General features: G+C 44.1%; 1 protein-coding gene across 27 annotated transcripts in view; it reads right to left on the bottom strand.

Moving 5' to 3' along the window:
- The window catches only part of ABLIM1 (actin binding LIM protein 1), a 350,053-nt gene that overhangs the window by 21,072 nt on the left and 313,038 nt on the right, over positions 1-15,943 (bottom strand). For 10 of the 27 annotated variants that reach the window (XM_060241593.1, XM_060241591.1, XM_060241590.1 and 7 more), the window contains 3 exons: positions 15,753-15,800; positions 10,202-10,348; positions 34-128 (listed from right to left, as the gene is read on the bottom strand). In XM_060241593.1, the coding sequence (XP_060097576.1) occupies positions 34-128; positions 10,202-10,348; positions 15,753-15,800 (290 nt within the window). The remainder of the gene's footprint in view (positions 1-33; positions 129-10,201; positions 10,349-15,752; positions 15,801-15,943) is intronic. The other 17 variants (XM_060241595.1, XM_060241596.1, XM_060241574.1 and 14 more) reach the window with 4 other exon arrangements.

Here is a 15,943-nt window from a genome sequence, read left to right as displayed (position 1 = left end):
ACTTGTGGGGATTTACATCAAAATATTAGCCACCTTCATCAGTTGTTCCTCCTGTAGTTGCCGACGCCTCTGTAGTTCCTCAAGATCTTCATCTCTGCCAGTTGATCTGCGTCTCATGTCAGAACCTACTTCCACAGCACAAAAAGAGCCTCTTGCAAAATGTACATAAGGACTGACAACTATTACAAATATGGCCTTAAGACTGCTTGCTGAATACAGTAGTAAATGTGCCATGATAATAATTTGCACCCAACCACTCCGCCATTTTAACTTCAATACAATTAAGGTAGAAACATCAACATTTTTGGGGACACTATACATGCAAAATCCACATTTTAGCTACTTCCTACTGACTGACGTAGCCTCTAGGTACTTGGCTGGCAATTATTATGGCTAGACTAGCTGCCTCTTGGCAAATCCTAGTCAGGTACAATGGGAAAAACTTTCATACTTGACTATGGGTTTTAAATAGATATTCTATAGTTAGTTACTGTGTCCACACATTGATCCTTCAGTTCATAATGGGAGGGGTCATGCTTTGGCATAACAAGTTCAAAAGTTTAGCTGCCATTTTTAATACTGTAATTTTGGATGAACTAATGCCCATTCTTCATCTGCCCAAGTGAAGGTGATTTTCTCCAGGGCCTCTAAGGGGGCAGTCATGTCTTCCAATATTTTCCCTAGATGTATTAAATTCTGCAACCAGTAAAAGCTGCATTCTGTGAACTGAACAAATAATTCATTCAATTTATATAGATTAGATCAGGGTCCATAAACCTTTTGACACTGAAGGCACCTTTGGCTTTCTGACAGAAGGTTGTAGACACAGTAACAAGATGGTTGCCATGGGAGGTGGAGCCAACCATGAAGTGTCAGGGAGTGAAGTTATAAGTCTGATAATAACTTTGCAACAGTTCAGACAGAAGCTCTGTAATGGGATGCCTTTTAAAATTAACATACTGTTCAAAATATTTTCTTGCATACACATAAAATAAGTACATATATCGAGCTAGCTAAGAAACCCTCATTTGACCATATCTGTCTTCATTTTGCAGTTATCTAACATGCTTATGCAGGAAAAATGTGTCCCCATGGCTACTCCCTTTATAGGAGGCCTGTTCTTGTGAGCACAGGCATTTTCAACCAGCACTATTACTTGTAACAACACTTGATACTGAAGGGCTGGTGAGAGCTTCTTGCACTTGTATATAATGAAAGAGATATTCTGGCCATATTTGGATTAGAATGTTTTTGAGAAATGACCAAAATTTGATATGATCTTACTATTAACTTCCACCTGAATTAAATTATAATACACATTCAAATTGGGAAGACCTGATAACTTCAATAGATATTCCAGTTAGATGCATTAAGCATTTTCACGATGAAGCCCAATCATTTTTAGTCAGAAGCCAGTCCCACTGTATTTTTAGAATATCACTCAGCTATTTACACAGGTACTGTACTTTATGGGTGTGTTCACACTACACTAAATAATGCATTTTGAATTATTTTTTGCTATTCTTACACAGTAAAAATCCAGTTGCAAGATGTATTTTTAGTGAAGTGTGAACACATCCTTTATAAAACCAATGTCAGTCTGATACCTTAAATGTCAGAAACCAAAAATGCCCACCTGGGCCTGTTCACTTTCTAATAACACTTGACGGGTGCCAGAAAAGGTGGCGGCAAACTCTGTGGTACCCACAGGCACTGTATCAGGGACCCCTGCATTAGGTTGTGCAGTTTATTACAACAGTAAATATCTGTATGTGGAAGAATTTGGTCACTGAGAGAAAACAATGGAAGATCCATGCATACAGAACACGGGGTGGGGGGGGCAAGGCTTTTCATACCTGATTATGTGCTTAACAAGATAACTGCATAGACAGTAGTGCACTTACGCTTACTTTAACAAGGAAAAGATGTTTTGGGGGAGGGACAATTTTCAGGAGATAAGCAGCAGGGATGCATGTGTACATAATTCTTTCAGAGTACAGCATTTTTTGCTACAACATGCCTCCTCACAGCTGCTTTGCCCACTATGTGGTTTCTGATTCATTTTTACCCACACAAACATGATCTGAAACTCTGCAGTGTGGATGCATATGGAAGTATCTTGAGAGGAGAATTCCAGCAGAAAAACAGTGGATGGAAGGATTACCATTCTCTCCTCCTGCCATTTGTCTGCTGAAAATTGTCCACTGCTGAAGCTACTTTTCTTAGTAAAAGCAGCTGTAAAACACATAAACACAAGGCTTTTTTGGTAGAAAAAGCCCAGCAGGAATCATTTGCATATCAGGCCACATCCCCTGATGTCACCATTGCTTCACATAGGGCTTTTTTGTAGAAAAATCCCATCAGGAATTCATTTACATATTAGGCCATACCCCCTGACACCAAGCCAGCCAGAACTATGTCCCTGTGTGTTCCTGCTCAAAAAAAGCCCTGCATAAACATATAACTTCTATTTAACTCATATTAAACCACTGCAGATGTACAGTCTGTTTTCAGTTTCTACTAGACATTACTAAAATATTTTCAGATTTGATATACATGAGAGCTGATAAATTGTTTTTTTTTTTTTAAAAATTGAAAGATTTTGCTCTAAGGTTTTTAACAAAACTATCATGTTCAATGTTAGAACAAGAAGTTAAAGCCTGACTTATTATAGTCCTCTGCCTTAGGCCAAATTCACATTATTACTTCTGAATTGGAAGAAGTCAATATGAAATAATTTTGCAGTGCCAATTTACATAGTAGATACATTACGATGTATCCTAAAAAACAGTATTTACTATTTCACACACTTGCCTTCAGCCATGGCAAAATAAATCATATTCAACTCATGTGTTTTTATTAGTATTAATAACAAATTTAGGGTGATTATTCTCAAATAAAATGTGTCATGATAAAAACACAATCACATTATGCTGGCATCATGACAACATGAATTTGATACTGAATCTCGTTTACTTCACCATGTCTGAAAAACAGCAGCAGTAACAACAAACCTTTGTATAGTAATTTCAGTGTTAAAAGTTCTTTAAGTATGTTATTATTCCTGAATCCTGCATGGTAAACTAGCACTGTTATAAACAGGTTTCCTACCTGTAACTGATGATCTTCGAGTGGTCATCTGTGCAGTCACACTTACGGGAGAAAGCGCCAGCGCCGATCACGATCGGTAACTTCAAAGCTGCGGATTTCCGCGCCCCCGTCCCAGTGCGCATGCGCAGACACTCCCCTCCCTGCGCATGCCCACTAGGACCGGAGCGGACATCCCGCCAGTTCCTTCTGACCGCTGCATAAGCCCTGTAGACGGACCCGCAGCAGTGGGGAAGGTGGGCGGGTAGTGTGACTGCACAGATGACCACTCGAAGATCATCAGTTACAGGTAGGAAACCTGTTTATCTTCTTCGTGGTCTCTGTGCATCACACTTACGGGAGATTAGCAAGCTAACAGCCTACCTGGAGGAGGGTTGCCCGGTCCGTCAACAGGTCAGCGACTGCAAAACTGCACGGCCCACAGACGAACCACGGTCCCACGGGAGGTCCAGCGCATAATGTCTTATAAACGTATGCGGAGAGGACCAGGTAGCCGCCTTGCAAATGTCCCGCAACGGCACCCCTTTCATAAATGCCGCAGAGGTGGCCATTGCCCTTGTGGAGTGAGCCTTGACCGGCCCCGGCAGAGGCTGCTTCCGAAGTAGGTAGCAGAGCTTGATAGTCTCTGTCAACCATTTTGATAATCTCTGAGAGGAAACCCTCTGTCCTAGCGAAGCCGGAGCATAGGAGAGGAAGAGCCGAGGGTCCTTACGTGAAGGTTTTACCCTATGCAAGTAAAAGGAAAGCGCTCTTTTAACATCTAGAGCATGAAGCCTACGCTCCGACCCCGTAGACGGGTTTGGGAAGTACACTGGCAGGCAGATGTCCTTATTTAGATGAAAGGAGGACACCACCTTAGGCAGAAAAGTCACATCGGGGCGTAACCGCACCCCGTCTGGTCGGAACTGAAGATAGGGGTCATCACATCTTAGAGCTGCCAGTTCCCCCACCCTCCGAGCCGAAGTAATAGCTACCAGGAATGCCGTTTTCCAAGACAGCAGCTGCAACGAGCACGTGGCCATGGGTTCAAAGGGCTTGCCCGTAAGGGCTTCTAGGACACCTGGCAAGTCCCAAGTAGGGGTCGGTTTCCTAACCGCAGGGTACAAACGCAGCAGTCCCTTAAGGAAGTCCTTCGTGGTCGGGTGAGTAAACACCGAGTGGCCGTCAATGCGCTCGTGATTGGCAGAAATGGCCGCCAGGTATACTCGAATCGAGGACACCGACAGCCCTTTATCTAGCAAGGTAATGAGAAAGCCAAGAATGCCCGGAAGGCCTGTAGTCCTGGGGTCGCCCCTGGACTCAGAGACGAAGTGAGCGAAACAGTCCCATTTATAAGCGTAAGACTTCCTTGTAGACTCACGTCTACAATTAAGGAGCACATGTTGAACCCTTTCTGACAGAGCAGTCATCGTAGTCTCCACGCCGTCAATTTCAGATGTGGGACATCGTGGTGAACCACTCGTCCCTGCTCTGAAAGTAGAAGATCTGGCACAGGGGGAAACTGATGAAAAACCCCCTCGGATAGTCTTAGGATGTGAGTGAACCAGTGTTGTCTCGGCCACCATGGGGTGATCAGAACGCCGCTCGGGCGTTCCCTGTATATCTTCTGTACCACCCGAACTAGAAGAGGGATCGGGGGAAACATGTAGACATGGCGATTGTCCCAGGGTAGCAGAAGTCCGTCCCCCAACGATAGAGGGTCCCTCCCCCCCCGACAACAGAAATTCTTGCACTTTCTGTTGTCGCGGGTGGCGAAGACATCTATGTCCGGAGTCCCCCATCTCTGGAAGACCGGTTGAAGGAAGGTCCAATTGAGTTCCCACTCGTGTATGGGAGCTCCCCCTCGGCTGAGAAAATCCGCGCACCCATTCTGATCTCCCGGCAGATGGGCTGCAGTCAAGGTTGTGTCCATTTCTCTGCAGATCTCCCATATCCGCAGAGCTAGCAAGCAAAGTTTCCGAGACACTGTGCCTCCTTGACGGTTTATATACGCCAGTGCAGTAGTGTTGTCTGTCAGCACCGCAACAGTCTGTCCCGTCAACTGGTGGCGGAACGAGAGAAGGGCGTGATGGATCGCCAGGAGCTCCAGGAAATTGATGTGGTATTGGAGATGGTCCCTGGGCCATCCGTCGCCCACACATAGTCCATTCACGTGAGCTCCCCACCCCCACAGAGATGCGTCTGTGGTCAGAGTGACGGTGGGCCGTGGCTTGTGAAAGGGGGCCCCCTGCAGTAGGTTGCGCTTGTGTTGCCACCAGAGCAGAGACCTGAGAACACCTTCCGGAACAAACAATTTGCGATGGGGGGAGTCTTTCATGCAATTGAAGATCCCCAGGAACCACAGCTGGAGGGTTCGCATGTGGAATCTGGCGAAAGTCAGCACCGCAGTAGTGGATGCCATCAGGCCCAACATCCGCTGCACCTGAAGGGCAGAGACAAATTTGCTCTCTAGGAAGATCTGCACCAAATCCATGATGTCCTTCGCCCTCTTTTCGGGCAGGAAGGCCTTGCACACTTGGGTGTCCAGGACCGCCCCTATAAACTGCACTCTGCGAGAGGGCTTCAAGTTGGACTTTGCTTCGTTTACCTTCAAGCCGAGCTGCTCTAGAAGGGAGAGGGTCATTGCGATGTGCCGGAGGAGACTGGTTTCCGATTCGGCCACTAGAAGCCAATCGTCGATGTACGGGTACACCGCCACGCCCTGTAGTCTGAGATGTGCCGCTACGACTACCATGGTTTTCGTAAAAACTCTGGGGGCTGTGGACAACCCGAATGGCAGTGCCCTGTATTGGTAGTGCATGGTCCCGATGGCGAACCGTAGGAATTTCCTGTGGGATGGATGGATGCTTACATGGAAGTAAGCATCCTGCAAGTCTAGTGTCGCCATCCAATCCCCTAGATTCAGCAACGGAAGAATGCTGGGTAGAGACGTCATGCGGAACTTTTGATGTGGTATGTACAGGTTGAGGTTCCGCAAGTCCATGATAGGCCTGAGCCCGCCGTCTCTCTTGGGAACCGCAAAGTAACGGGAATAGAAGCCCAGGCTCAATTGGTCCATCGGGACCCTTTCTATAGCTCCTTTCTGAAGGAGAACAGTCACTTCCTTTTGAAGTGTCACAGACGGAGTGGTATAGACGAATGTTGGAACCTCTGGTTCCTGTTGGAATTCTATTTGATAGCCCAGCCGGACTATCGACAAAACCCACTGGTCTGATGTTATTGCTGCCCATGCGTTGTAAAAAGGCCAGAGCCGGGTGTGGTCCAAAAAGGGGTAAGGGCGGGAACAGGAAGGGAGAACAGAGTCAAAGGCCCTGCTTCGGTTGCCTATTCCCCTTTTGACGAGACGACTGGGAGGAAGTTGGAGAGTATTTTGATTTTGGGTTATATTGTCCCTTGGAGAAGGATGTATTTTTCGGTCTCCATTGCTGTTCACCTGACGGCTTCGTGTAAGGTTTTTTGTTCCATTGCTTGGACCAAGGGCGTTTATTCTGTTGGCGCGAAGAGGCTGGGACTCCCAAATTACGAGATGTCCGGATACTTTTATCCATCTCTTGGAGAACTGTATCAGTGTTAGCGCTAAACAGCCCATTACCGTCGAACGGCAGGTCCTCCACGTAAGCTTGAGTGTCAGCTTGCAGTGCCGTTGATCGCAGCCAGGAGTGTCTTCTCAGTGAGATCCCCGTTGTGAGGGTTTTTGCTGCTATGTCCCCTGAGTGTCTGGCTGAGTTCAGTTGCTGCTTGGCCAGCCCCATACCCTCCTTCTGTACCTTCTGAATGGCGTTCCTACTGTGTTCTGGAAGCCCTGGGAGAAGGGTGGAGAGTCTGTCCCACAGATCGTATTGGTAGCGCCCCATACAGGCCGCGTAATTGGCCACTTTCAGACCGATCGAACCTGCTGAGTAAACACGTCGTCCAACAGAGTCCAGTTTCTTTCCCTCTCTATCCGGAGGAGTAGTATGTGTCTTCCTTGCCTTAGAGGAAGATGCTACAACCACAGAATTAGGTTTTGGGTGATTGAACAGGAAGTCGGCTGTAGACTCCTGGATCCGGTACATGTGGTCAAGCCTGCGTGACGAAATGGGAGTGGACGCAGGTTTGTCCCAGGAAGTTTTAGCTGTGTGGAGCATGACATTCGTAAGAGGGAGGGCTATCGCTGTCGAAGTGTCCCTCTGCACTATATCGAAAACGCTGTCTGTCACTTCCGGTTGTGGCTGAATCGTCGGGAGGGACAAAGATTGCGCCATTCTTTTAACTAGGTCCCCGTAAGATTTCAAGTCCTCCGAGGGCGATATGGGCTGTTCCTCGGTGACTTTCTGGGACGGCGATTGTGGGGAGTCATGAACCGATCCGTCCGTCGACCTCGTGGAGCCCTCAGGGGATTCCGAGCGGTCCGAAGGCGTCGAGGGTTTCACTCGATGCTCCGGTGTCGAAGCGTCCGAGGTCGAGCGCGGAGAGCGGGTTTTCTTAGGTGGTTCCTCTACAGGGGGTTTTGAGATCGATGCCGAAGGTTGGCGTTTCTCGGGCCTGTAGGAGGTCCTCGACCGACAAGATGCCTCGGAACGTTGGTCCCAATCAACCCGGTGTGGGGGAAACCAAGGAAACATGGATGGCATCGGGCACGAACCGTATAAATACTGCCATTGGCGTTGGTCCCAAGGCAGCGTCGGAGCTTTGACAGGCGGGGAGCGTTCCTCGGAACGTTTCCCGCTCGCAGCCGAGCCGCTTCGGTGTCGAGGGCTTCGGGATCGATCACGGCTCGTGGATTGTGCATTCCCCGCTGGCCGTTTTTGAGGAGTGACCGGTCGTCCCTGGCGTGGACTCCGCGATCGACCCCGACGGGGGCTCCTGTCCTTCGGGCTTTCGTTCCCTCCGCCCATAAGGTCCAGGGGACTGGATTCCGCTCCCGACCCTTGGGCCAATTCAAGATCCCGTTCCGAGTCCGATGAGACGATAACTTGCGTCGACATCGATTGCAGTCTCTGGGGACTCACTCGACGGCGCGGGGACGCGAACAATTTCAATGGAGGGACCGTCGGCTCCAACGGAGACCGAGGAGAAGTGGGAGTCGGTTTGACGTGCTTGCTCTTCTCACCCTTTTTCTTCGGCTCCGCCGATGATTTGTCGGTCTTCGGTTTCTTTGCCGGTGTCGAAGTGTCCGAGGCCGAGACCGAGGAGGGTCTCTTGTTGGAACGATCGATATCGGGAGGGGGCCTTTCGGTATCGACCGCCTCCGCGACCGACGTCTTCGGCGCTTGCCCTGCCGGAGCCGCCATTTTATGAGAGGACAGAGTCTGTTCCAGCAACGCGGTGGCAAGGCGGGCTGCCCGGTTCTTCCTCGTCTGCCTTGAGAACTTTGCGCAATCCGCGCAAGAGTCTGGTCTATGTGCCTCTCCTAGGCAAAGCAGACAGAGTGTGTGACCGTCTGGCGGGGCGATTTTGCTGCCGCACTTGGCACACCTCTTGAAAAATCCCCACCGCTTTTCCATGCGGTGGCGGAGGTGAGGGGGAGTGGGGGGGGTGGGTGGGTAGGGGAACTGGGAAGCAGGAAAATAACAAACAAGAGCTGCTCTCTCTCCTCCCCACTCACGTAAGACGAAAGGCAATATTCCAATATTTCAGAATCCGCTAGAAGAAGCTAAGAAGAAGAAATCCACCGACCGTATTGAGGATCGACTGAACTCAACGGCGGTCAGAAGAGAACTGGCGGGATGTCCGCTCCGGTCCTAGTGGGCATGCGCAGGGAGGGGAGTGTCTGCGCATGCGCACTGGGACGGGGGCGCGGAAATCCGCAGCTTTGAAGTTACCGATCGTGATCGGCGCTGGCGCTTTCTCCCGTAAGTGTGATGCACAGAGACCACGAAGAAGATCTCTGTATTTCAGATGGAGGACTGAGGCTGAGACAGAGTGTCTTGATTCAAGCTATCTAGTGGATCTGTGACCCAGATAAGGACCTGGATCCTCTCCAATCACAGTTCAGGCTCTTACAATGCAACCCTAAGCAAAGTTACACCCTATTGTGTCCACTAATATCAATCAATTTAGAAGAATATTTAGGATGCCCTGGTAGCCACTATGTGACACCAATTTCAGAAACACGTTAATCAGACTTTAATGTGAAATGGGTAATAATGGTTTAATGCAGCTGACTTTTGATGAAAATGATCAAGATTATACACATTGGGCTTAAAAAAGATCATGTATATGATCCAAATGAAGAACAATCAAACAGAAGATAAAATGAATACCTTAGAATATAAAGCTTGACCAACTTAACCACTTAGCTATTTATGATAGGATTTGTCTCATCAAGAACTCCAGAAACGTCATTTTCTATAATGCTGTTCCCTAACAAGATAGAATGAAATGGCAAAACAACAAACAAGAACAGAAAAACAAGAACCAAAAACTAAAAGAAGTCAAGCTTCATTGCAGTATTCAAGGAATTGTACTAGCTTTAAAGATGCTGTCAAGGTTAGAATAATCAAATACTTAGTCTGAGTATATCCTCTCTTTAAAGTCTAAAGTTTATTGATACAACAGATCACAATATTCATGGCCATAATCTAGGGAATCAGGAATGTATCAAAATCCAGATTTTTCTGCTTTCCCCCCTCAGAAGCCCATAGAACCACAGAATCCCTACTTGTACGCTCCTGAATTCTAAAAATATTGGAGGGGGAGGGAATACATTTTGAAGAGAGAATTTTTTAAAACAGCATCGCCTTTAAAAACAGTATTTTATGCCCTTCCACACACACTTCTTTGTGAGTTCTGGGAAGTTTTAAGTGAGGTGTGTAGCTTCTGGAAGAAGTTTCTAAGAGAAACTGGGCCATGCATACCTCTGGAGTCAAGACTTTGGGGACTTGAGATCCCACAAATTTCAACATTATAAATTCTAGACTTTTGTTTTTCCAGGCAAACTTTCCCCTTTACACTCTTGCTATTAAATATCTACTTAGTATGGCACCCTTAAGAGTAATAAAGGAGCAAGAATGGACAAGTTCTTTGTCCTTGTATCAATTATTTTCAAACTTTAATAAGTATTGTGAGGGTATTGTTTTTTGTTTTGCTCACATCATTTGTTATTCCATACCTACAGCCGCAAGTGAGGGAGGACCTGGCCAGTATTCTGTCTCAATCTTTGGAATCTCGTTGGGTGCTGGAGCGTGGGCTGCTGGGAACGTGGAAGACTTGATGATATCATCGGAGGACTTGTTCTGGGCTGCCAAAGCAGCTGCATCTAGATGGCAATCAGGGGAACTTGACTATCATATTAAGTTGCTATGTCATAGTCTACATCAGTGCTATGGTTCATTTCTACATTAAGTTCCATTACAATTCATAAAGTTAGCACTATATACATTTCCCCCCATGCTCTCATTCAGCAAGAGATAAAACTGTCTCCCTTGGTATCTTGGGTCAAAAGATAAATCCCCAGCCCCCTTTCCAAACCAAAATATTAGGCTTTCTGCTAGGTGTAAATGTAACATTAGAATAGTTACACTGATGTCTTCTCCTAAGGTAAGAGTCTGGCCTCCATCCATCTCTGCAGTGTAAATGCAGACATACATACTATTATTCAAACAATGGTTCACCCATCAATTTCCTCCTTCCTTCAGATAGGTTGTACACCTTTTTAATAGCACTATATGTAAGTTTACTGATTTAGTTACATTTTACCTGATTTTAAAAACAATTTTACATGTTGCAAAATTGCTCCAGAGAAGGAAGCTGGGTTTTTGACAACACAACCACAAGCCAGTCAGACCTGAGTACAGCCAATTTCTTGCAGAACTGGGTTTCCCTGAGCTTAAACCAGGGGAGAAAATTGTTTGTTTCAACAAAAGTACATTTCCAGAGCAGCTCTCTGCTCAAATAATGTTTTGTCTATATGCAGCTTGAGTGTAGTCATAAATAAACTTGTGGGACTGACACAAGTATAGTATGACACTTTTTATTGGGGGTGGGGAATATTGGGGAATAGTCTTTAGTAAAAGTAAATCTAAATAGGTGACCTTTTCTCATATTAGGCAAGAAACTAAGAATAATTCTTTGGTGTTCTACTGGTTCTATCTGACTATATTTTACAAAATTCCTGTAAAATTGCAGCAGGAATGGAATTCATAACATGACGCTATTTTGTATTAATAACTGAAACCATTCTCCATGTCACTAAATAGATATTTACTCATAAGTTCAAATTGGTATTTAGCTAACAGCACGGGAGTTTAATGAACTTCCTTTATTATTCTAAAAGAACTCTTCAAGCATCCTTCAAGTTTGTTTCACCAACTGTCTAGATATGTGATCCTGTACCCCAGTTGTGAAACTTTCACTAACAGAAAGCCATAATAAAAAATCCCCTATGGGTAATGTTTTACATGTGCTAAATGGTAATATAACTTCATCCTTAAACAGATCTTAATGACAAATCATTAGACCTATTGCATGAAGCAAACAAAGGGGTTTAAAATTATGAAACAAACATTTCCAAGATAATTTTTGTTTTGGTTTGCAAGAGATCCTTTCACATGTAAAAAGATCCTTTCAAAAGATCCTTTTACATGTAAAAAAAATATGGATGCTGATTCTGGAACATGTAGAAATAGGATAATGTAAACTTTAGTGCATCATAAAAGAAGAGGAAAATACTGGCATTCATTTCTCACTTTCATAGAATCACAGTAAGACTCAAATGCTTTAGATTTCCGCTAAAATGAATGAGACATGAAATTTTTCAGGCCTTTGGACACAATTGCTCAAAGTGTGCCTCAACTGTAATTTCAACTTTCCCTTCTATATGATAGTTTTGTGACATTCTTTTGCTATTTAATGGAGGAGTGAAGAACATCACCAACTTGTTTACATATTTACCTCCAGCACCACTGAAGGAAAAGTGAAGTGGGGGAAAAAAACCTCTGGACAGTTAACAAAACTGCAGAATACTGGAGATCAGAGAGAACGTGAATGGGTTATTTTTAGGTGTCCACAACAATGCCAGTGTTGTACAACAGAAGCATGAACAATTTCAAAAAAATAATTTTAAAATACATTTTAAAATGTTCACAGCATGTGCATCATGGATGGGAGAATGTGCCGTTAAACATTTTGCAAGCAATATCCGATCTAGATAGGCTTGCCAGTCCCCAGGTCCCAGTGGGGGATCCCCCTGTTTTACAGGCTCCTCCTCACCACCAGCTAGCTGGCTGGTGGGGGGAAATCCCATCACAACAGTCTCCATGCACCTTTAACTCTTGGTAGGGTTAGAAGACACTTGCAACCATTTTGTGTTTCCAAATGTGTGTGTGCCTTTAAATCTTGGCAGCAAGAGAGCTGGATGGGGGCAAGGCTAGTCAGCAGAGGTATGGAGTATGTGAAGCCTCTGAGAAAGCCAGCAGAGTCCCTCTGTTTGTTTTGTATTCACTTCAGAAGTCTTTTCTATAGCAAAATGGATAGCAGAGTTAGCTAGAACCCGATTATGGGATGGAAGAAAATTCCACCTCCAAGGCTGAGTGCCATTCCTGTGTTAGTCTGAAGAAGATTGAAATTAGGCATTGTTACATTCAGCAACTCCCATGGTGAATAAATTGCCCCAGTAAAATCACAAAAGTGTGGGCTTGCAAAGTCTGTTCATTTTGGCTGTTGTGTGAGTGTGTGTGCATGTTCCTTAAAAAAAGCTATGCTTGGAAATGCTTCCAAAGCCTGACAAAGGGACTTGTGGGGGTTTGACAAATTTCACTTTCTTTTAGTGGAAGCACAGCTGCCAGGGTAGGCAAAAAAGAGGATGAGGAAATTAAGACTGTTTTCAGGGAAACTGCAGTGCTGTGTTTTATTTATTTATTTAGGGAATGGGAAAGTCCCTAGATATTTCCTGAGTTGGACCTGGGAATCCTAAATAGAGGCCCAAGGAAATGTGTAAAACCACATTCTATCTAGTGGTTAAAATAGCAATAAATATGCTACGCATGAAGAATCAGATTGGGTCTGTTACAAAATATTGCTAATTATGGGAAATGAAGTATTCCAACCACAGAAGAATACATTTGAGGGAAGGACTAGTGAGATATAGCTACATATTTATTGATTTTGTGGAAAGTGCTAATTTAAAACATGCAATAATTATTGTTCAAAAGGGCCTCAATTAACAAAATAACTCCTGCAAAAATATAGCAAAATTAATAGATGCTGTACAAGGCCTTTACGCTATTTGGAGCTCTCTTTCATGTTAAAGGGTATGTATAGGCAAACTGTAAAACTTTCATGGGTTAAAATATAGCTATATCAGCTTGTAACTCAGGGTACTACAAAAGCATGACTTCAAACAATACTTACGTATTAGAATTGATGAGGTCAGTGGTAAAACATTCATATGTAAATGAGAGGTGAATGGACACAATACAAATAATAAAGAAATAAAAATAAATGTTAAGAAAAAGCTTAAATGACATGATTAAAATGAAAGTTAAATATTAATAATATTAATAAGAATACTCCATGAGAACCACTGGCCTTTGGGAATCTAATTGTTATATGCTATACTCTCAAAATGTTCTGAGACTTCTACATTTTTCTAGCTTTTTTCCTATGAGTCTTCAATGACCATGTAATAACTGTGTATTTTAATCAAAGACTGACAACATTCTCTCAGAATATTCTTCTGTAATAAAAATATATTGCTAGTTTCTAATTTCTTAAAGGGAAAACGTGCTGGAAATTGAAGACTGCTGTAAAGACTTGCAAATTGATATCTAAGCCCAAATTCTAGATGTTTGGAGACTAGCTGCAATTATTGGTTTGAGAAGAGAATGGCTCTTGGGCACATGTTCAAAGACACATCCTGTTTTATTTCAGGCATTTTAGGACTCAGCCCCAGCTCAGAAGGCAGATTCTTATCAGCCTGTCTCAATTCTAAGCTCAGTCTGTTTTGTTTGTATCAAATACACATACAGGCACAACGGAGAGATAACTTGTTCCTTTACAATCCTCAACAAAATGAACAAAGGTTGGGCAAGAGATGAATTTGCTTGCTGGCTTATACCCCATGAGTACTCACAAGACATATGTGCCATATCAGTGAGTGGAAATCAAGTGACTGTCCCCGTCTTCTCACTATTAATAATATGGATCCCTAACATGTGGACATATTGTACAGGAAAACAGGAGAAAGACAGGGCCTAGAGGTAGGGTTGCCAATCCCCAGTTGGGGGCAGGGGATCCCCCGGTTTGGAGGCCCTCCCCTCGCTTCAGGGTCCTCAGAAAGCGGGGGAGGGGAGGGAAATGTCTGCTGGGAACTCTGTTATTCCCTATGGAGATTTATTCCCATAGAAAATAATGGAGAATTGATCTGCGGGTATCTGGGGCTCTGGGGGGGGCTGTTTTTTGGGATAGAGGCACCAAATTTTCAGTATAGCATCTAGCACCTCTCCCCAAAATACCCCCCAAGTTTCAAAAAGATTGGACCAGGGGGTCCAATTCTATGAGCCCCAAAAGAAGGTGCCCCTATCCTTCATTATTTCCTGTGGAAGGAAGGAATTGAAAAGGTGTGCTGTCCCTTTAAATGTGATGGCCAGAACTCCCCTTGGAGTTCAATTATGCTTGTCACAGCCTTGATCTTGGCTCCACCCCAAAAGTCTCCTGGCTCCACCCCCAAAGTCCCCAGATATTTCTTGAATTGGACTTGGCAACCCTATTAAGAGGTGTACCTTCTTATCAGGATAGAATATCATGATTTTTTAAAAGTCCAACTAAGATAGCAGGAGCTCAGGACTGTCCAAACATATTGATCCCATGTTGCCTCTTGGAATGCTGGAAGCAAAGACCTATGCATAGGTGTGAGATCTCAGCCAGTGGAGGTGAAAGTTAGCCAGGAGCTTAACATTGGGAGAAAATTAGGCCAAGAGAACTGAGGGAAAACATTTCCTCAGTTCTCCCCACAGAATCCGTTAAAATTAGCAAAAGGGATACTAGAGACGTACCCATGTTAGCTATTGCAAAAAACAAACAAACAGGAATCTTGTGGTGTCTCAAAGACCAACAAAATGTTATTCCAGCACATGCTTTTGCGGATTAGAGTCCTACATCTTCAAAAATGATATCTCAGCAGGATACCAATTTAGTTTAAATAATGGAGGGAAGAATAATGCCTTGTTGCTGTCAGAGTTGCTTTACTATATACAATAATTTCATGAGATGTGCTGATTTCAGCATTTCAAGAAATGTGATTCCCATTTATAAGCAAACTTGCATTTGGTACATTTCTTTAAAAAAAATCTTTCTATTCTGACATAAAAATGGAGCCAATTTATTTGCCTGAAACTAGGGCCACCATGACATAAGCTGTGACTTTCTTGTCCACAAACAGGATTCTATACATTAATCTAGCCATGTATACCCACATTATGAAAAGTTGTATCCAAAGAAATGAGCCTTCTAATGTTTATCTGCATCTTTCAAAGAACATTCTGTCCACAACAGAAAAATAAAAAAGAAGCAAAAATGAATTTATCTTTAAAAGTGTGGAACAATCAGCGGTGTATAAAATTGTTAACATGAGCACAAGGCACTGGTTAAGATTAGTGTCCTGTCATGCCTATATTTAATATATTGGATTGCCCAGTATTGAAGACAGAAAGAATAAGGTTTACCATGTTGTTTGTAGATAGGTGGTTTTCTATAAATATTGATGCCTTGATCTGTGAAAATAAAAAGCAGAAACATATTAACATTTGGATCTCATTCACCACTTTGGAGGGAAGGAGAAGAAACCAACCTCCAAGTTAATAAATATACCAAACCAAGGATTTGGCACAAAATCTAGAAAGGTACATGTTGTATC

Source organism: Heteronotia binoei, chromosome 6 (assembly GCF_032191835.1).
Source record: "Heteronotia binoei isolate CCM8104 ecotype False Entrance Well chromosome 6, APGP_CSIRO_Hbin_v1, whole genome shotgun sequence".
NCBI classification, from domain to species: domain Eukaryota; kingdom Metazoa; phylum Chordata; class Lepidosauria; order Squamata; family Gekkonidae; genus Heteronotia; species Heteronotia binoei.
The sequence above is the reverse complement of the archived record's forward strand: the minus strand, read 5'-3'. Positions and strand labels throughout refer to the sequence as shown.